Source organism: Chrysemys picta, chromosome 15 (genome assembly GCF_011386835.1).
Source record: "Chrysemys picta bellii isolate R12L10 chromosome 15, ASM1138683v2, whole genome shotgun sequence".
NCBI classification, from domain to species: Eukaryota; Metazoa; Chordata; order Testudines; family Emydidae; genus Chrysemys; species Chrysemys picta.
Window position 1 is genome coordinate 31,314,816 of NC_088805.1, and position 20,439 is coordinate 31,335,254.

The window sequence follows — 20,439 nt, forward strand, 5'->3', positions numbered from 1 at the left end:
CCTGGCCCGATATCATCTTTTGCTACAGCTCAGAGGAGCGGTAGGTATGTTTGCAGCGCCTCAAGAACTTTGGCTGCATCGTCACCTATATTTTGTTTGCCTTTGTTCTTGTCTATCAGCTATATTTAACCATTGATATTCCAACCTCTTCTGTTCCAGCATCTCCCGCACTCTCTTCAGTCAGACCAGGGACTCTGTTCATGAACTGCGATAGCAGCTGTGCTTTTACTGAGGTGTTACCAGCCCTGGGTTACCTGCACCCCCCAAAATGCCAGTGGAAATCAGTGGGAGATTTTGGTACCCGGGTTGTCAGACTGGCTCCTTAGAGAACAGTGACTGCCCCAAATCCCTGGGAGAGCTCAAAGAACAAACCCTCTCGTGATTTATTTATTCTCTAAGGAATCCTGGTTGTTCTCTCCCCCTGCCTCACCTCCCCTGCAATACATGGAAACGTAGCACCACAATGGCTATTTTTGCATAATACCTTGTTTTCTTTTACCATAACGGAACATTGTGTTGAGAGATCATTAAAGCTCAGCACGCCGGATCACTCCACTGAGCCAGGAGGCCCTTTCTGTGAGAGACGGCAACCCCACGCCCGTCACAAACAAACCGGCTGAAAACGGGGGCGTCCAAGAAGAGGGTGGCAAGTTGGACAAGAAGCACACAATCAGTTTGACTTCAGCGGCTCAATTCTCTCCTGGAGGGAACCAGCCTGGTGAGCTTTGCAGGTACAGGATAAAGAAAGGGCTTCCTGAAGTCCAAGGAACCTGAATGCTGTAACCAGCAACCTTCCTTTACAGCCACCCAGACCCTGCCCTCTTCCATGGCTGAAATAATGACAGTGGTGCAGGCCCCTGCCCTATGGCCTCCATGCAGAGGGATGCGGCTGCCCTGATCTGCCTTGGTGTTTCACTATTGGTTGAATTGTAACCGTAGCCCTTGCTGGATGTTTGACAATAGCTGGGAACTCTTCATACATAGTAAAACTGGGGGGGATGGGAGAAGGGAGAAGATTGGCAAGAAACTCAGATCACGGCATCTTTCATGGCATGGAGATTTCTGTTGGTGTTGGGGCATCCCTCTTCTGTTCAGACATGGGGGGGCTGGATGCAGGCCCCTCCACACGCTGACCAGACAGGGTTCCTCAGGACACTGCTACAGTAGTGGCAGAACAGCTCTTGCCACCGCGCTTTCAGGTCTCCTGGCCCAGGGTTTCTCAGGAGAGTTCTTCCTGACCCAATTGCTGGGCTGAGTTGTGATGCTTATTACCATTGATTATCTGTACTGCGGTAAAGCCGAGGGGCCCCCTGCGTGCCAGGCACTGCACAAACCCAGAACAAAGGGATGGTCCCAGCCAAAAGAGTTGACAGTCAAAATAATCTTAATGTTACATGAATCTTAAATCATCTAAAGTGCTCAGGAATCTCTGTACTCACTGTCCTGATAGACAGCACTGATGAGGTCCCGGGATGTCTGTACAAACCCTTATGGGGCTCCCCAGGGGTCCCTGTGCCTCACTGACACCACAACCCTCTGAGCTCGGCATACAAGTGAACAGCTGTTGTCCTGCCAAGTGCTCTGGGCTCGGAGGCACAAGCTGGGGTCTCTCCATCTCGTGCATCATCACCAGCATCACAGGTTCTGCAGGGCAAATTAGACCCTCCGTGGCCTCTGTACAGCTCGGCCGCCCTTCTTGGGCTCCCACCCACGTAACTGGAACACCACAAACTGCGGACGTGCTGCACGGTGTGCAAGAGAATCCAGAGCACGCTCTCAGAGCTGGGCTGGCTCCGGGGGGCTCACAGAAACACCTTCTGTCCTTCAGCTGAGTGGATCTAACCCTGAGCACCCACTGGGACAGGTCTACAGGATAGAGCAGCAATTTAAATGTTGTTACTGTTCCTAGCCCTTGGCCCCAATGAGCAGAGTGGCGGGTGGTGTTCAGAAGGGATCTGAGCCCCAGTCCTGCAGGGAGCTCCACCAGGAGAAAGCAGGTTGCTCAGCTCCATGGTCCAGTTCATCCTTGGCCCTCATGGTGACTGGAGTCAATTGCTGTGGTGATTTTATGTTCTGAGGACACCTGTTTGGTCAGCATTGGGCTGAGACCACCAACTGGTTTTCCATTGGCCCTGGATCTGATATCAATGACTTTGGGTCATTACTGACCTGTGCCCAGTTTCAAACAGTGACCTCCAGGGGACCAGCTCTGTCCCCAGTCACTGAGGCCTGGACATTCCCAGAGTGCCGCATGGTTGCCAGAGGGCCAGGAAGCAAGTGGCATTTGCAAAATGAGCAATGGTCCAGTTCTGGGTTGGCTGATCCCAGAGCAAGGGCTGCTCCAGCGCCGGGTTTTTCACGCACCCCTTAGCTGTAATTAAGAGGAACTACAAAAGAGATCAAAATTGGACATGTGGTTAGTTACCGGCAGGACTAACAGGTTTCCATGACTACATGACGTCAACTATTTTACAAACTCCACCATTCTGAGGACACCTGTGCAGAGACCCACTCCGGGGACACAATAGCACTTGCTGAACCAGCCTCCTTCCCAACACTCAGCAGTGGTTGGCTCCGTTAAGATTTGCTCACAGAGGGACTGGGGGACCAGGGAAAACTTTTTCCTGAAGGCTTTTTATAAATTATTCACGTCTATCCAAAATCTATTTAAAACAGTCGAATAAAAATATGTCAATATGAATGTGCGTCACATGGCTGAAAACTGCTGCCTTGGCGCTCACTAGCTAAAGCAATTCCGGGAGATTAAAGCGTCTGTAAAGGAACCAATTCAAGAGGTGCAAATAAAGGGCCAAATCCTCAGCTGGCATAAATCACCCTTGGTCCATTGAAGTCAAGGGGGGAGGGCGCTGATCGGCACCACTGAGGAGCCAGCCCAAGCACTGACAAGCAGGGAGAGGTTGTGACATGTTGCTGTCTAAACACACTGAAACCTGCTATCAATGCTATTTAGCGTGTGGAGCTCTGTCGGTCAGCACGTCGATACGGAATTCAACGCCGTCGTCAGCCCCTGCTGCTGATGTATTGAGTCTTCTTTGATTGCAGGTTTTATTCGGAACAAAAGGGATTTTACAAAAGTATCAATGAGCTGGAAAATAGGATCCCGTCCAGTCCCTGCCCACCCCTGGCTATGCAGCCAGTCAGCTGATTGCCAGCGCTGTGCCCAGTTCAGGTTTAGCTGTCTCAGCCTAGGGGTTTCCACCATTGCCCTTGAGAGACTGTCCCACAACCTACCCGTAGAGATCACTATTACTGCCAGTGCAGCCCTCTCTCCTGCCCTAAAGAGACAGCCAGCCTGTACAGATGAGGACATGGTGTTAAACCGAGTACATATTGCAGAAATGTCACAGATGCTTCGTAAGGGCCTCAGGCAGCTCCCATGGAAGCGAATGGACATTCACTTTTCATTCACTCCCGTGAGAGCTGAATTGAGCCGAAATCTCCAATCTCTGTAAGAGAGACCCAAGAGCTGGGTATAATCCCTTTTCTGTTTAACCCACATAGTGCCTCTCTCTGTCCACATCCCTCCCCTGTGCGCTCCCCACTTGACCTACAGTTAGTTGGCAAGAATTTCTTCTGTAAGTTGGATTCGATGACAGCAATACAGCTGAAGCAGGGCGTCAGTGGTGACTAGGCCTTGTGCTCCCACTTTGCACAGCAGTCAATTTCACCCTGTGTGAATACAGAACAGGGGTGAGTGCAGTTGGAGCAAACTGAGGAAAAATCTATGCTTCGTTTTCTGGGTGCTGCTGTTGCCTCGGACAAGCAGGGCTGAAAACTGCTGAACTGAATGGGGGGTTTGCATCTTTCCTTAGAAATCCAGGTGAGAAGACCATTTCGCCACTTGGATCTGTTCATAGAGTGTCTGTTGGGGGAGCAATATTTAATCCCATTGGTCTGAGGACCATCTCAGAGGCGTAAGTGACAGAACAAAAAGCGCTGATAGCATGGTTAAATGTGTGTGTGTGTGTTTTCAACCTATATTAAAATGTTTTCCAGAATTTTTAAAATAGGGAATGATTTGGTGTCTGGATTCAATTCTCCTGAAATGGCTGCGAACCAAACCTGATAGCAGGGTCTGGCACCTGAAAGTGAAACTGACTGGACACAAAAGTGAACCTATTGGCCTATTTTCACTGACCAAGCTAAGTGTGGAGTAAAAATTAAATCTTGAGCACCAATGGTGAGCAGTTTCTGACTTTCCTTCCTTTTGAAGCGGCTCTTAGTTACACAGGGACGTATCTTAGTTTTGTATGATTTGTAACCTGATAGATCCCATTTAAAAATTCACAAGAGCTCATTGTACCGCTACTCCTGTGGAACCCAATCTGAGGATGAACAATCTACCTTTCCCCAAGACGTTCGCTGTCAGTTTGATTTCCAGGCTTCTATTCCACCAGCCTGTCATCTTTGACAGATTCCACCCTGGGGATCTTTCTGTCAAATAAGCAACAAAATTCGTAGAGCTCAACTCACCGACATCTCAGGTTCCTGACTTCCTCTCTGAACATTGGATCAGTCACCCATGCTGCTCTGCAGTTGCCCAGGAGCTACGCAGCTCCAGTCCAGTTACACGACCCCATGTTCTCCGGAACTGGACCCAGGCCGCCACTGTCAAATCAATGATGGGGGAGCTTTGAAATCCAAAATCTTTAGAAACAGCAATTTGGCAAACTAATTGTAGGTACCAGAGGAGGCAAATTTGAACAGAGCATCAGATCAATATTTCGCTTCTTGTTCATTGAGTCTGGGTCAGACGCTGCAGGGGGAATATCTCAATGAATGGCTCTGATTACTGATGTTCAGGATGCATGCTCTGCTCTCCAGAGCTCACCTCCCGTCCTTGGCTCTCGGTGTTGGACTCCGCTGGCCTTACTGGAAAGCAGAGCTTTCCCCTGGCTGCAGTTCATTCTGTCACTGTGTAAGTGCCTTGTGTGCTGTGATAGCACAGTGAGCCCATGTCCTGTGTCCCGCGTGGGTGGCTCCATGTGAGGAGAGGAGTCCAACATCAACACATGCAGACCAATGACCTGCTAAACAGGTTTGTTACATAGGGTAAAACAGCGCTATTGTGCCAAATGTAACCCCGAGGTTTCTCCTCCATTCTCTGACATTCCTTTAGAAGCATTTCACAGGATAGGCTGGGGGGATGCAAATGGGCTAGCCCTCGACAGAAGATGAACATCTGGATCCTTTCCCAAAGTTTGTGGGGTGTTCAGAGCTGATGTTTTGGCAGCAGTGTCTGTTGCTATGACATTGTGAGTCTTTGCTTTTTGTATGCGCCTAAACATTTCTAAAAGCTCACTCCCTGTGCAGGGACGGCAGCCACGTTACGCTCTGAGTCATTGCAGCCTGTTACAGTCAGAAACACACAGTGCTCCCTCCTGGAGACTTCACTTTTGTTCTTTATTGTTATTTTCCTGACTCTGAGCAAAAGTCATTTTAGATTTAAAGTCTCCCCAAAGCTGGAGTATGTTTGGATCCATTTCTAATAATATGGGCCAGATCCTCCACTGGTGTCTATCTGTCTAGATTAGGTACTTCTATGAAGTTACCCTGATTTACACCAGTGGAGGATCTGGCCCAGTGGCTACATTTTAGAGCCCTCTGGCATCCCCATTCACCCCCTTACTCTCTTCCCACCATCACCAGCCTGAAAGACCTTGCATTGCAATGCCTCTGTCTCTAGCTGAGTGGGCTGGAGATGGGTCTCCCTCAAGGCCACAAAGTACAACCTCCAATGGCACTGTGTCGCACTGGACAGAGTCCTCTGCATGCATTTGCTTCGCAGATCACTCTTCCCACCTGCTCGCCCATGCACTGAGCCGTTGAGCAATGAATTGCTGGGTTACACCAACTTTGGGCAATTTAGTTTAAGCTGCAGAGACAGCAAAGGGCAGTTTAATTTACTTAGCTTGATACCCAGCGATGCAACATAATCACATTAAGAACAAAGCAACTTGCTCTCATTTAAGCTCCCCAGCCTCCAGAAAATTAGAGCCAATCACATCTCACACAGAACACCCCGGTCATCAACTCGTCAATTTCTGTGGGCGCTGGAAAGAAAAGACCAATGGCAAGATGCTGTGAGTTTGCCACGTGGATTTATAGAGATATTTTGTTTGCATTTATTTTAACCAACAACCCCCTGAAAGGAGAGAGAGGAACAACTTCCATCTATATAGAAAGAAGTTAGACAAAAAGAGGAAGGAAGCGAGGCTTGTAATGGAGTCAAGGCCTGGAGCTGAAAAGCTACTGGTAGGGGTGTGGGCGTTGCTCGTTAGAAAGAGATTTGCTTAGGTATTTGTGACTATGTTGCCCTCCAGTTCCTGGATGTCTGAAAACAGGATAGAAGTCTCAATGCTGGCTACAGCTAGCGGAGCGTCTCCTTTCATCCCCGGGGTGAAGATCTGAGTCTGGAAGCGGATGGTCCTGCTGCTGCAGTCCAGCAGATGACCATGAAGTCTGTACACTGTGTCTGGAGATAGAGCCCTTCTTGCTCACGCTGAGGGCGTGCTGTTATTAGCGTGGGGGAGAGGCTCACTGCTATGTATCTGGGGTCTGGTGAAGGTTCTTGCGGATGGTGTAGTCACATCTTTCAGTCACTAAGGTAGCATTTTTGAAGTGGCTTTAACTGCATTCAGTGTCAGTCCATGACAAATACCCAGGTAAATGCATGCACCAGGCATTTATCTATCAGCACCGGTGGCAATAGCATGCAACCAGTTACAGCTGTGGCACTGAGACACCATCCCCATTTGCTTGTTCTGGTACAGGCACTCAATGGTCATTAGGCAAAATGTAAATCTAAACGCCACACAGTGATCACTTCCTGATAGACGCTGAGAGCCTGGTAAGGATGAACAGTCAGCATACTCTGATTTCCATGGGGATGCAAATTTGCGTTGGTGGAGCACTTGGCTTGGGGGCAGGGGAAAAGTGAAACCAATGGTGGAGGCTGATGGGAGTTCAACTCATTACTTCTAGCATCCGGTGAGATGGGGTAGATAAACCAGAGGCCTGGCTCTGCACTCCTTACTCAGGTAAAACCCCCACTGGCCTCCTGGAGTGCGGAAGGCCCTAAGCAATTGTAGTAAGCGACGATTTTCTTAAAGGCTCTATAAAAGGTGCATGAAAGGGTACAGTGCAGGTTTGCTTTGAAACTTCACCCAAATACAAAAGTTCTCCTGGGAAATAAATCCTTCCCCAGGGAATGATGGGAAGGGACAGTTCATTGCTGCCTAACGTTAGTATATGTCTCAAAGCTGCCTGTCCAATGTTAATTTGCCTGGAGTGAGGCAGAGAGATTGACAAGACTGGAGATTTCAGAAACAAAAATACGTTGTAAAAAAACCTCATGCTTAATTTACAAGAAATCATGATCTTTCTACTCCTGCGGCTTCCACCCTGCTGGCGCTTTATCTTATTGTAACAGGCTGCACATTCAAGTCGCTCCAAAGCTTTCCATGTTGTAAATATTAGTGTTAACTTGATATATCGAAACCAAACCAGCATCGTCCCCGTTGGATCCGTCTTTGTAACATGTTATCTCCACAGAGTCCAACTAGGCAGCGCTTGCAAAGAACGCTGGGCGTGAAAAGCGCTGGGGAAGGGCTGAGAATTCTTCAAAAGTATCACATAGATCATGTTCAGCAGCCAGGGTGGGGTTTTCAAAAGAACTGAGCTCTCAGGCTCCTCATGGGAGCTGCTGGGAGGTGTCTTAAAATCTGGCCACTTCAGCTAGGTGTCTTGCTGGGAGCTACACTCTACTTAAGAGCTGACCATAAGCCTGGGGCGTCTCACCAAATGACTCCATTGTTAGGAAAAGCCCTGTAGCAAGAAGAGGAAATGGCACTGCTCTGGTGATAGGCTCTTTAGACATGCAGCGAGACTAGACAGGTTAGATTAGATTGCACAGAGTATAAAATACCCTGCTGTTTGACTTCGGAAATGACCACTGCTTTGCTCCAGAACGTCCAAAGATGCATACGTTTTCTAATTGCCTGCTTGAAGGGGAGTCCTCTGTTTCCCTCTGTGTGAGCCTATTATAGGGATGCTGCCAAATACCAGCCACTTCCTGGAGTCCTCATTGTCTTGGCTGAGAAAGCACTGCTGGATTTGATCTGCATGTAGCCCCTGAAATGGCACATGGCTGTAATACGTCTCTAATAATAAACACTTTGATGGCTAACGCTGAAACAACTCTTCCAGTTAGATCGACTCCACATCACTCGTGCTGCCTGCTCGCTTTTTACAATCTCACTCGGCTCAGACAGTGCACTGGACTTGTCGGTGTCAGCTGGGTTTAGGGCCAGGTTCCCTTTCTGGTTCTCATGCCCTGGCAGATGCAGTGCACCTCGCATCCCTTTGGGAGGCTGGTCAGTATCTTTATCGGCATCTTACAGGTGGGGAAACTGAGCCACAGAGCTGAGGTGACTGGCCAAGATTGCCCTGAGCGCGTCTGGTGGAGCTGAAGGCCGTGCCTTAACCACATGGCTATCCTTCCGCTCCCTGCACTGGCAGTGGCTGAGCCAGGACAACGTGGTACTGAGCGTATCATCCCAAGAGCGGAGGAGGGTTATCCCAGATTAGCACAGCACAGGGATCTCAGGGCAACATTTCCATCTCGGCCCAGCTGTTGGCTGCCCAAGAAACCTGACATGTTCTCAACCTCGGGATTGGATATTTGTGAGGAGCATTGACTCCTGTCTGCCCCAGCCGTGTCCCCAGGTCACAGGGGAAATAGGCTTTTTCTGCTCTGGGCGATCAGCTTGGCTGCTTAGTATTCATTGGAGTTTCGGTAGTGGATGTTTTATGGGGCGTTGGTGCTTTATTACTGTTCATTAACCTATTTTAATTGTCTGTTCAGCACCTCAGGGCCTGCCGACATACATAACGCTGAGGGTATATCTTCACTGCAGTAAAACACTTGCAGCTGGCCCAGGTCAGCGGCTCAGGCTTCCAGGGACCGGGCTGCAGGGCTATAAAATAACATGTGGACCTTGAGGCTTGGGCTGCAGCCTAGGCTCTGGGACCTTCCCCTTGTGGGATCTCAGAGCCCGGGTTCCAGCCTGAACCTGATCATCTACACTGCAGTTTTATAGCCCTGCACCCCGAGCCCCCGAGGCAGCTGACTCGTGGCAGCAGCGGGTCTTTTACTGCAGTGGAGATTTCCCATGGGAGTCAAGAGCTAATAGCTCTGTGTATGCGCGTCCGAGTCAGCACTGCATGACTGCATAGAGTACTAGCAGCTGGTCGTTAAGAGCAACCCAGGCCCATGGCAGGTTAGAGCATATGTTTGAACGGGAGGGGCAGCCAAGGTCTTGCCCTGCTGAACTGGGACAGTTGCCCCAAAAGGTCAGTCAGGAAACACTGAGCTGGCTGTGATCCCTGTGGTGTTTGAGCTCTGCAAGGCCTGTATAACACAGAGTCCTTTCCTTTGTCTGGGGACCGATGGGGTTTTGCTGGCCTCCATGGGCTCCGGCTGGTGGCTAGCTGGAGACCTGACCTAGGCTGTGTTATGTGTTCATTTGTTAAAGCTGATGTAGAAGGACATTTATCTTGGCACAAAGGGAATGATCTCGAGTCTCTTCAGGTCAGGTTTGAACTGAATTACATTAATTTTCTGCTATTACAGGCTCAAATCCGTCTCCTCATTCTTCCCCAGGGAGCAAAGCGAATTCCATGCAGCTTCCAGTCTTTTATATGAGAGCATATAAAACTGACCTGTTTTATATGCTCTCATCGGATATACACACAGCTGTGGCTGTGTGTATATCCGATGAGAGCATATAAAACAGGTCAGTGTCAGCTCTTTGTGGACTCTACAGAAGCCAAATACATGTTACATGCTGAGGAATCGCCAGTGCCTTGGCCCTTGAATGGGGACGTAGCCTGGCATTTTCCAAGGGAGTCAAGCACCCAAATCCCCCTCAATTTCCATGTCTTTGGACAGCGCCTGGCACAATGGGCCCCTAAGCTTGGCCTCTAGGTGCAATCCTAGACACATCATAATGCACAGCGAAGGTGGACAGACACCCTTAACTCTGCCCTATTGAGGTCGCAGGCCATAACAGTGTTGCCAGCTCTGATGATTTTTCGTGAGTGATGGGATTTCAGCTGGGGCTGGGGCTGGTCTGTGATGGTGAGAACAGCTCCAGCTGCCTTGCAGATTTCAGCCGGGCCTGGGGAAATCCTCCTTTGATGGGCTGCTCTCCCCACTTGCCCGCCTGGGACATCCGACAGGGAAAGGGGTGGAGGAGAGGTTGTGAAGAGCCCCTGGAGCTGCAGGGGAGGCAGAGGCAGGGCTGGGGTCAAATTGAGGTGGAGACTGGGCAGGTGTTGGGGGCAGAACTGATGGCTAGTGGGGTGCAGGGCATGATGGGACATGTGCCCCTTGAAGATGTGTGGGGCAGATCACCCCCAAAGCCCCCCCTTTATTGTCTGCAGCACTGGAGGGGTGGGACTCACAAGCCCCTCCTTCCCCGGGTGAGCCCCTGGTGGCCATTCCTGCCTGACGCGTTGGTCCCGGTGCCTCGGGACCCTTGTCATGGGGCCATGTGAGCGGGTCAGTGCGTGGGACAGGCCTGGTGTCCTGGGCAGGCTGGGCCTGGGGTGGGGAAGGGACCAGGAGCGACAGTCCGGGGCCTGAGCATGCTCCATCGTCCCCCTGCCCGCCAGGAGGAGGAGAAATCAATAAATCAGTGCAACCCCTTAATACTGCGGTTATTGCAAGGTGAGCAGTGCTGCCAGCTCTCGCAATTTCCTTGCCAGTCATGTGATTCTGGCTGGGGCAGGAGCCCAATCTCCTAATGACAGGGGAATCTCCAGCCCTCCCGCAAATTTCAACCATCAGCCCGCCTTCTGGGAAAGAGCAACCAATCAGGGCTGCCTGCAAGAGGCAGGTTGGAGCTCTCCCCCATCCTCAGGAGCTGAGAGGAGGAAGAGGGAGCAACTGACAGTATTCCCACAGGATGAGGTGGGTGGGGCAGAACTGATGCCGTGTTTTGATTATCTGGGGTCTGATTCATGATTTTTGAACTTTAGGATTGGTAATAGACCTGAGTGAATATAATTGGTTAATTTTGAACCCAAACCATTTTTTGTTTGTTTTTTTCTCAGTAAAATGAAAAAAACCCAAAATTTCATTTGGGTAAAACAAAAAACAAAAAAATTGAGTGTTGATTTGAAACTGGAAGGTTGTTTGAACAGGAAACAGCTCATTTGGACATTGCTGATTTTTTGTCAGTTTTTTTCATCTGAAACTATTCACTGAATTCGAACTGAATTTGCATCGGTTCCGTGCCCTGAAAAATGCATTTTTTGGCTAATTTCCAATTTGTTGAAAAGATTTTGTCCTGCTCTAGTGGACAATCCTGCATTCTGATGCCAGCAGTGGAGTGTTCCATTATCTCGGGTGGCCGGGGGGCAAGGGGTGGTGCATGATAAACACCCCTTAAAGTGAACATTTCAATAGTGAGGGGGCTTTGTGCCATCAGGTCAGTTCTCCTGACATCTGCTTCTTCCCTGATGGAGTATCTGGTAGTTTGGGTTCAGATAAAACAAGCCCAGATCTGCTTTTTCTCACCAGCATTATGCCAATGGCTCATGCAACAACCCCCCAGTAGGAAAGGGGACACTGTCTGGATTAGTTATTAAATCTGTCCAGCTCAGTCAATATCAATTATTTTACACAAAGCAGAAAGCTTCTCTACTAAACCAAACACAATGGCACCATCTTGTGATAAGAGACCCACTCTACACGGAGGAGTAAATTGCTGGTTTTTCGCAATCAGGTAACAGGAATTTTATTGGGCGAAAGACGCAGAATCCCACAACAAGCAAGATGGTGAAATAAACGCAGTGGGTTAAGTCCTGCAGTGCATTTTGAAATCAATGTAGACTGTAAACTCCGTAGGGTGAACTCTGCCTATACTGGTAAGTTACACAGTGCTGAGCATGTCAGTAATTAGCCAATACAAAAATAATAAACTAATAATTAATAATGGGAGTTTTGCCATTGACTTCAATGGCATTTGACTCAGTGATTTTACGACTTTTGCCTTCCCAGCTTCAAAACCTTGTCCTATCTCCCGCAGTTTACATATCCCATGAAAACCGTAAAACAGCTCTGCTGATTTTCACAGTTAGGTGATAACCACCTCCATCAGTGGGACACCTACAGCCTGATAATTGTTTTTGTACCCAATGTTAAGAGTGAGTAGTCCCTATAAAAATACCCAGAAAAAGACCAAGACCCCAGGTCTTGTCTCCTGTCCTTGGTTTTTTGTTTAAAAATATAAAAATGAAAGATCCTGGAATAATTAAATTTAGGATCATAGGGGGAATTGAGAGGATGTTCTTATGTAGTGAAAGTATGTCCAGTTGTTAACTACTGCAGCAAGGGAGCTCTCAAGTTCTTCAAGAGGATGTAACAACATTTGGGTACTAGTTTATTACATTAAAATAAATTGATCAGTCATCACAAACTGTATCTTATGCAGGTACTGAATAATGACACCGTTGTGATACATGCCTGGGATAGTCTCTTTATTATGCTGGACCTTGGCTAGCAATAGATGAACAGTAAAAGCCAGCATATGCCATGTGACTTGCCAGGAAGTAGTCTCTTGGAATGGATTAATTTTAAATAACTAAGGACAGGTTACACAGAGCCTCTCCAGGCCTGTGCATTATATAAACTATAGAGTAGGATCTATTATATATCTTGGGTCCCTGGTTTCTGGTTAATTGCTCTTTGCAAAGCCACATCCTCCTGGGATTCTTGCCACGGAGTGATTTGTAGAGGGAGGTTGTAATGATCTGTGGCTTCCTGCTATATGTACACACTCTGCATGGTGATCAGCTAAGCGCATACACAGAATGCTAGGAATAAAACTCATGGACTTTGGCTGCATGGAAAACACAGGCCAGTTCCTGGTGATGAAAGGAGTGGCCCTCAAGCGAGGGAGAACTCTGCCATACACAGAAGTAGGTCTAACATATTCCATCCGGCAGAGGGCAGTGACACCCACTCACAAGCCATAAAGGTCCTGATGTAGTGTGTGTATCAACTGATCTGACACGTTCCATCCAGAACAGAAGCAAGTACATTACTGTATAGGCAAAGTGAAAGCAAGGCCTATCAATGCAAACATTCATCTGACATGCCTCCAATTGGAAATAATTGTATGCTCTCGGAAGCTTTCTTCATTCTCTGTATAGCCAAATTCTGTCAAAGAATAGACAGGAGTGGCAGATGGCTCTTTATCTGACAGGGCATATTTTGTGAATCAAAAGACCCCGCATTTTACATGTGGCTAGTTAGGACACAGATGAATTGCAGTTGGCAGATGGCTATCAGGGATCACAATCTCAGGGAGGAGACTTTGCTTTAAGCTCGTGTCTGAGGGACTGGCAGTGTTTCTCCAAGCGGAGAGAATGCCAAGATCACAGCTATCAATGGGGAATTATTGAGGAAGTTGCATAAATATCCCAGATAAACCCCAGTAGATAGATTACAGCTGGCATAGCAACAGCGAACCCTGCTCAGGACCTGCGAGAATATGTGGTTACCTGGATGGTGTTGCGAGCTGCTGCCAGCCTTCTCAACCCTGGCTGGATTCCTAGCCCTGGCATGGACAGAATTTGGTACACTAAATGAAGATCACAAGGAGAATGAGATGAATAGGGAATAACACTTTGCACTTATATCAGATGCATCATCTGAGCATCTCAATGTGCTTTGCAAACACGAATTAATTCTATGCCTCACTGCACCCTTCGGAAGCTGGCAGCATTAACCTCGTTTTTCAATCAGAGAAACTGAGGCCTAGCTGAGCGTTGCATCACCAACCTGCCAGCAGCCAGACGGCCGCAGCTTATTTGCATATGATGAAGTTGATTGCAGCTGCCCTCATCTTTAACATGGTTTGTAGTTATTGGAAACTGAACTACTAAGGAACAAAGGACCTGTTTCTATGGAAATGTCCTTAGGAACAAACGAGGAAAGAGAACACAGAGAATATGTTAATGAGACAGAGGCAGAGATGTTTCTATGTATTTACGATATTTCTTTGAGACATCTATGGGATTCAGCGGTTTAACCCTGTCCAAGTCATCACCACTTCCTTGAGCCTTACTGTCTCAATGCTGGAAGGCAATGGGCTAGCGAATGTAGATTGGCATAGTTCCTCTGAGTCAATGGGGGTGATGCCACTTTATGTCTGATGAGGATCTGGCCCACACATAATTTCCAAGACGATTGGACCAATGGATTATTTCTGTAGGTTACAACCCTTCTGCATGAAAGATGAGGGCGGCCACCAGGGGCACCATAATTCAGCAGCCTGGATCATCATGCTAAATACAGCCAGTTTGACCCTAATTTCACTGATCTCTGACATAACTCCACTGTTGTGAATCATTACTCTGGTGTAAGTGAGCAGAAGAGTCAGGCCTCCAGCGTATTTGTGAGTGCTTATATAAAGCTCATGGACACCCTGTGACTTACATAACCATGCACACAACATGAACAGTCGAAGTGTGAGTCACAGAATGGTTAGTGAGGGGTTTATCGGCTGAACCGATGATGATTATTAGTGTCCACTGGAGAACTAGCATCAGCTGTCGTGGCAATGAGCGAAAGGGCTGGACCTGCTGTTACCGGACTGCAGCTGGTATTGCTGCTGCTATTTATCACCCGGACCAGTCTAGGCACCAGCAAACCAAGCACGTTCTTGGGGCGGCACAATTTCAGGGGCGGCATTCTGGCCACTTTTTTTTTTTTTTTTTTTGCTTTGGCAGTTGCGCTCTGAGAGGTTTTTTTATTATTTTATTTTTTTGCTTGGGGCGGCCAAAAGTCTAGAGCCGGCCCTGTTTATCGCTTATTAAAGGCAGGTGAGCAGCAGAGAATTGATTCTACAAATCTGGGCCCCAAGCCTGCAAGCTGCTTTGTGCTTGCTGAATCAGTCCTGCGGGGACGTAAGTGTCCGTCCTAGATGGAGTAGCTGGAGGTCCAAATCTGTATGAAGTTTGCCCTCCTTACTAAATGACAGTGCTTAGGATGACTTAGGAAATCTCCATTTGATTCCCCGCCCCAGACTCCCTGTGTGACCCGGAGCAAGTCACTTAGGCCCAGATCCTTAAAGGTATTTGAGTCCCTAACTCCCCTTGACATCTGCCTATCTGCCTTCAAGGGATGTGGGCCTTAGCTTCTGGGCCTCAGTTCCCCGTGTCGCCTAGGGATAATCGCACTGAACTCGGCCTCCTGGGGTAGGTGCAGATGGGTGATGAGGTGCAGGGGACCGTGCTAATAGGGTTGGCTGGTATCTGACTGGCCTGGCTGGTTGGTTTATGGATTTGCCAGTTGCCAGAAAAATAATTGAATCTGCCAGGTATTTTGAAGGTGGGTGGAAAGATTAGCCGTCTTATCCCAGGACAGTGGGGTAGGGAACGTGAACAGTTCCTGTGTCCAGCTAAGGATGCTGCAGTGACCCCACTTCCGCAGTAAGAAAATGTTCTCCGAGTCCTCGCTCTGTGTATCCCCCTAGATCCCGGGGGGGTTGCGGTGCTGGGTTTTTGCCTGGCACAGGTGGTAACCCCGGGCGCTTGGCACCAGCAGACGAAGTGCTCAGGGCTCCCCCCGGCCCCTGTCCCTTCCTCTCCCAGAGCCGGGCTCTGCCAGCGCCTGGGCGGCGCGGGGTGGGTGGAACTGAGGCGATGGGTGTTTTTAGGGGCTGGAGGGGGGAGCCCCGCCCGCCGGTCCCTGGAAGTGGGCGGCGTTGCCCTGCCCTGCCCGGCTGCCGCTGCCTCCCTCCCTCCCGCGGGCTGCGGCAGAGGCGCAGGCGCCCGGCGGAGGAGCAGGACCATGGCCGCGGCTCCGGCGGGTAGGACGGGGCGCCCGGGCGGGGGGATCCGGGCGGCGTGGCCGGGCTGCGCCGGGGGCACTAACGCGCTTCTCCCCCTTTCCCCCACAGAGGCGGAGACCCGGCAGCGTCTCCTGCGCACCGTCAAGAAGGAGGTGGGTCTGCGGCCGGGCCCCGCGCAGCTGGAGCCAGGGGTTCCCGGGGGGGCCAGATGTGCGGGGGGGATGGAGGATGCGCCAGGTGTTTGTGCGCATCTGGATGAACCAGAGCCTGGGTTCTGTGGGGGGAGGCTCCTGAAGGCTTTTTTTTGGGGGGGGGATGCACATCTGGAGCGTGACGTCCGGGGGAGACTAGGGGATGCTCCAGATGTTGTTTTAGGGGGCGCCCTGGGGGTCAGCGCGCCCGGCTGCCCGTTGAATGGCTCTTGCTGGGGGAGGGGGGGGCTGTATTCCCCCCCCCCATCTTGTTTATTCGTTTTGTTTGTGATTGCTGCAAGGTTGCGCTCCGGCCCGCTGCGCTGCGGGGGAGCTGGTGATTTGGGGTGGTGCAGGGCTGGGGTTTATCTGGGGTGCAGGGTCTCCCCCCAGGCAGTAATGCTGGGATCTGCCTTTATCTGTTGTGACCATTGCTAATAACTGACTCCCAGCTCCCAGCAGGGTCGGTCACGGGGCCCTGCCAGCAGAGGTTGTGTAATTACTAGCAGCGGTTAGGGATGATTAGTTGGGCAGCCAAAAAACCGACAGCCCCAGACTCACCCCTGTGGCTTTACTGGCCTGGGCTGCGCTGTGCACCTAAAGGCGAGAGTGGCTCCAATCCTGGGAGACTGCAGGAGCTCCCCCAGGAGCCCCATCGCCTGCCTGGGGCGAATTGCTGGACTGACTCTTCAGTGACCTGCATCGAAGGGATTCAGCAGAGTGAGGGGAGAGGGGGTTTCATTCCTCCCAGAGGGGCTTCAGCCGGAGATATCACCTTCTCGCCCACAGCCCCTGGGTTGTTTTAGAGCCAGGGCTGTCCTCGCTGGTACCTGCACAGGTCTCTGGTTTTTGAACGTGGTTTTGCAGGAGAGTCGTTTGGAACGTGAACACATCACTTCGGCTGGTTAAAAGATACAAGTTAAACCCGACTGGATTTATGGCATTTTGAAAGCTAGCCGGCTGCCTGGTCACTCGCGCCTGTTACTGAGAGGGTTTCTTTGGCTGTGTTGACAGAAAAGAGCATAATATTGTCAGGGGAAGGGTCAGACGTTCCCTGAAGGACTCTCAGAGCTGTCTACAGGTAGTGGAGGGGCAGCAGGACCTAGTGGTTAGTGGGAACTGGGACTCTTGGGTCCTAGTGGGTCCTGTGACCCACCATGTGACCTCGGAGAGTCGCCTCAGCTCTCTGTGTCTCATTTTCCCTGTCTCTTAGGGATGTTATGAGGTTCCATTAACTAATATTAGATCTTCGGTGCAGGGTGCAGGGTACTGTACAAATGTGAAGCATTATTTCCATTTAAACCCCTTAAGGATATGGTCCTTGCTTGTATTGTGGTAGCATGCAGGACCGCAGCTGTGGACCAGGAGCCCCGGGCACTAGGCACAGTACAAACACAGAACAAACAGATGGCCCCTGCCCCAGACAGCTTCCAGTCTAAATGCTATTAGCCATTAAAGGCCATGCTCTGGTAATACCCGGTTACGTTTCCAGGGGTTGCTTGGGGATACCACTGCGTTAGCAGGTGTCCTGGAGCTGAACTGCCAGGAGGTGCTTTGAAAGTTTGCCCCTCGTCTCACTTTGACTCACCCGCGGGAGAGAATTCCGAGGGAAAGCGTACGCTTTATCTCTCTAGTGGACTCGGCGTTCTGTGGAGTCTCCGAAGGGACAGCCATTGGTGCAAGCAGAGCCTGTGAGCTTAGGACCCCAGTTCATCTGTCTCAGTCCTTTATTTTTCCTTCTTTTCTGGGTTTTAGTCAGCTTCTTTGGGAAAGTTCACAGGCCCAATATTTACTCTGCTTAAAAACTGAGGCAAAGCAGTGTCCTTTGGGGCTGCAGGATTCTGGGCTTGGACCTAATCCCAGGCCACCGCCACATGTCACCTCCTCGCCAGAGATGGCTCTTGAGTTATCGTCTTAACAGTTGTTTTGGCTGGTCCGTGAAGTGCAGCCCTCCTTCCTAGAGTCTGCTTTGGAGCTCCCTAGAGGAATGTCTATCGCACAGACCATGCACGGACCCTTCCTCTTGTGCTTTGACAGGGTGGTACTCGCGGAGAGGAGCAGAATTCTTTGTGTTTATTTTCTTAAATTGCACACATAAGGATGGTATGTCACTGGTATGTCATTGTGAGGCAATATTCATGGCTCATGGGATCAAATTAAAAACCCTACCCAAAATACAATCTAATCAGAGCATATTAACAAATATAGCTATATCCAATTTGAGCTCCAATGCGGGGCCTGTGTCATCGTCAGTGTTTCTGGCCGAGTGCTGGGTTGGTGTTCGTAGCCTTAACCCATTCTGAAACTGGTGGGACGAATTCCTTTGTCCTGTGTCATGTAAATATACTGGAGTACTTGTGGCACCTTAGAGACGAACACATTTATTTGAGCATAAGGTTTCGTGGGCTACAGCCCACTTCGTCGGATGCAGGCTGTAGCCCACGAAAGCTTATGCTCAAATAAATTTGTTCGTCTCTAAGGTGCCACAAGGACTCCTGTTCTTTTTGCGGATACAGACTAACACGGCTGCTATTCTGAAACATGTAAATATATGTTTTTGTTGCCGGCAATGCGACTCCCATAAGGTCCTTCCCCTTCCTGCCGAGTGGGACAGCACCCTGTTTGCCCCGGTGACAGGAATGACTCGAATTGTCCCTGTCCTCTGCCTGACTGCTCCCTTGGCGTAAATCAGCCGCATGTTAAAGTGTTTGAGAATCCTGGTCTCAGCCCTCCTGAGCTCTCACACGAATGGCTTGCACGTGCATGTTTGTGCTATGTGAGTGTGCACCCACAAGATGGGGCAGCTAGGGGGCTCATTTTGGGGGCCTCATTGTAGGCCTGTCTGGCTTGATGGTCTCCCTTTTAACACATCTTGAACAGTCTCTGTTTAGATGAACAGCTTTCGCTATCCCAGTCTTGGGCTGCCCCTGTATGCCTCGGACAGAGTGCTCCGTATCAGATGCATAACTGAACTCGTGCAGCATTGTTCATCCTCTCGCTTTGAAATCTTTTCCCAGTGTGGGTACGCATTCTGAGCCCCATTTTACAGAGAGGAAACCTGAGGCCTAGAGAAAGGAAGGGATTACGCAGGGAGTGACTGGCACAGCCAAGTACAGAATTGAGGTCTCCCGACTCCTTGCTCCCCTGCTCTCCCCACTAGACATGCTGCGTTTTATAAGGTAACCAGGACACATGGTTTGAAAAGCGAAAAGATTATTTTCATCAAAATTGACATACGTGGTTGAGTAGCCAAACAACAAACCAACCAGTTTGTGCCCTTCCACGTGTTGACGCTTGTTGTGATGGGTGTGGTGGAAAGAAATACTTCTCGTTGCCTTGACAACTGCTGTTACACTGGAAGAAGGGTATGACAGTTATTTAACATCTGAAATTAAATTGACCTCTCGCAATTACAGTCCATCTGTGACCCTGCCTGAATCGGGATGAACAGAAAGAGCAGACGCAGAACGAGGAAACAGCCTCTGAAAGGTCTGAGGTGGTAAAGGCAGGGGTGGTGATACTCAGTGTCCCGATGGAATAAGTTAAAACAAGGTTGAACAATGGGCGTCATCTTCAGGTGTGGGAATCTATTCTACGTTGGTTCTGATCCTGCCTTCATCACCGTCGTATTGAGCACCTTCCAGTTGTGCTTTAAATGACGAGCTGTATGGTTCATTCTCTTCCCAGGGCAGGGAGTTGTTTTTTGTGTTTTAAAATGTGCACGTTGCTCTGCGTGCACTAGAGAAGGCAGGTTGACCAAATGTGCCCGGCACTTGGAGTAGAAGATGGTAAGGTTTGGGATGGTCCTTAGTTCCCAGGGGAGTTTGTGCCACTGTCTGGGATTAGAGCTTTCTTTGGGGCCATTCTGTTGCACAGATGAGCTGCCATGTCATGCAGCATTTCAATAGGTCCAGCTAAATTCAACCAAAGATTAAGTCTGTATCAAAGGCGAGAGAGGAAGAGGAGGTGGAAAAAAAAGACACTTTGGCCAAGTGAAATAGCTCCAGTCACCCCAGTTTGGATGCATGAATGTCAGCGTATAGCACAGTCTGATATTTGCGTTTCGTTTAACAGGCCTCAGGCCTAGTGCATGATTGTAATATCCCTGTTCAGTGTCTTCTGTGCGACAGATACAGAAACACTGCAGAATTTCCTCCCATTCACCTACACTGGATTGCAAAACATTTGGTTTTCCTTTTGAATGCTTTCCATGGGACTTTTTGGCAGTACCTGAGTTTCCCGAGCTCCGCGTCCGAATGCATGATTTCGATGTGCTCAGTACACACAGTGCTGCTGGCAAAGGCTTGAGGAAGGTGAAGGCGATTGGTGCCTGGTCCGACTCGCAGTGAAGTCCATGGAGG

The 20,439-nt window shown here is 49.6% G+C and overlaps 1 protein-coding gene across 8 annotated transcripts in view; it reads left to right on the plus strand.

Moving 5' to 3' along the window:
• Positions 1 to 15,803: 15,803 nt before the first annotated feature.
• Positions 15,804 to 20,439, plus strand: part of SGSM1 (small G protein signaling modulator 1) — a 76,168-nt gene continuing 71,532 nt past the window's right edge. For 7 of the 8 annotated variants that reach the window (XM_042852377.2, XM_042852383.2, XM_042852378.2 and 4 more), the window contains exons 1-2: positions 15,804 to 15,905; positions 15,996 to 16,039. In XM_042852377.2, the coding sequence (XP_042708311.2) occupies positions 15,887 to 15,905; positions 15,996 to 16,039 (63 nt within the window). In that variant the 5' untranslated portion in view covers positions 15,804 to 15,886. The remainder of the gene's footprint in view (positions 15,906 to 15,995; positions 16,040 to 20,439) is intronic. The other variant, XM_042852382.2, reaches the window with a different exon arrangement.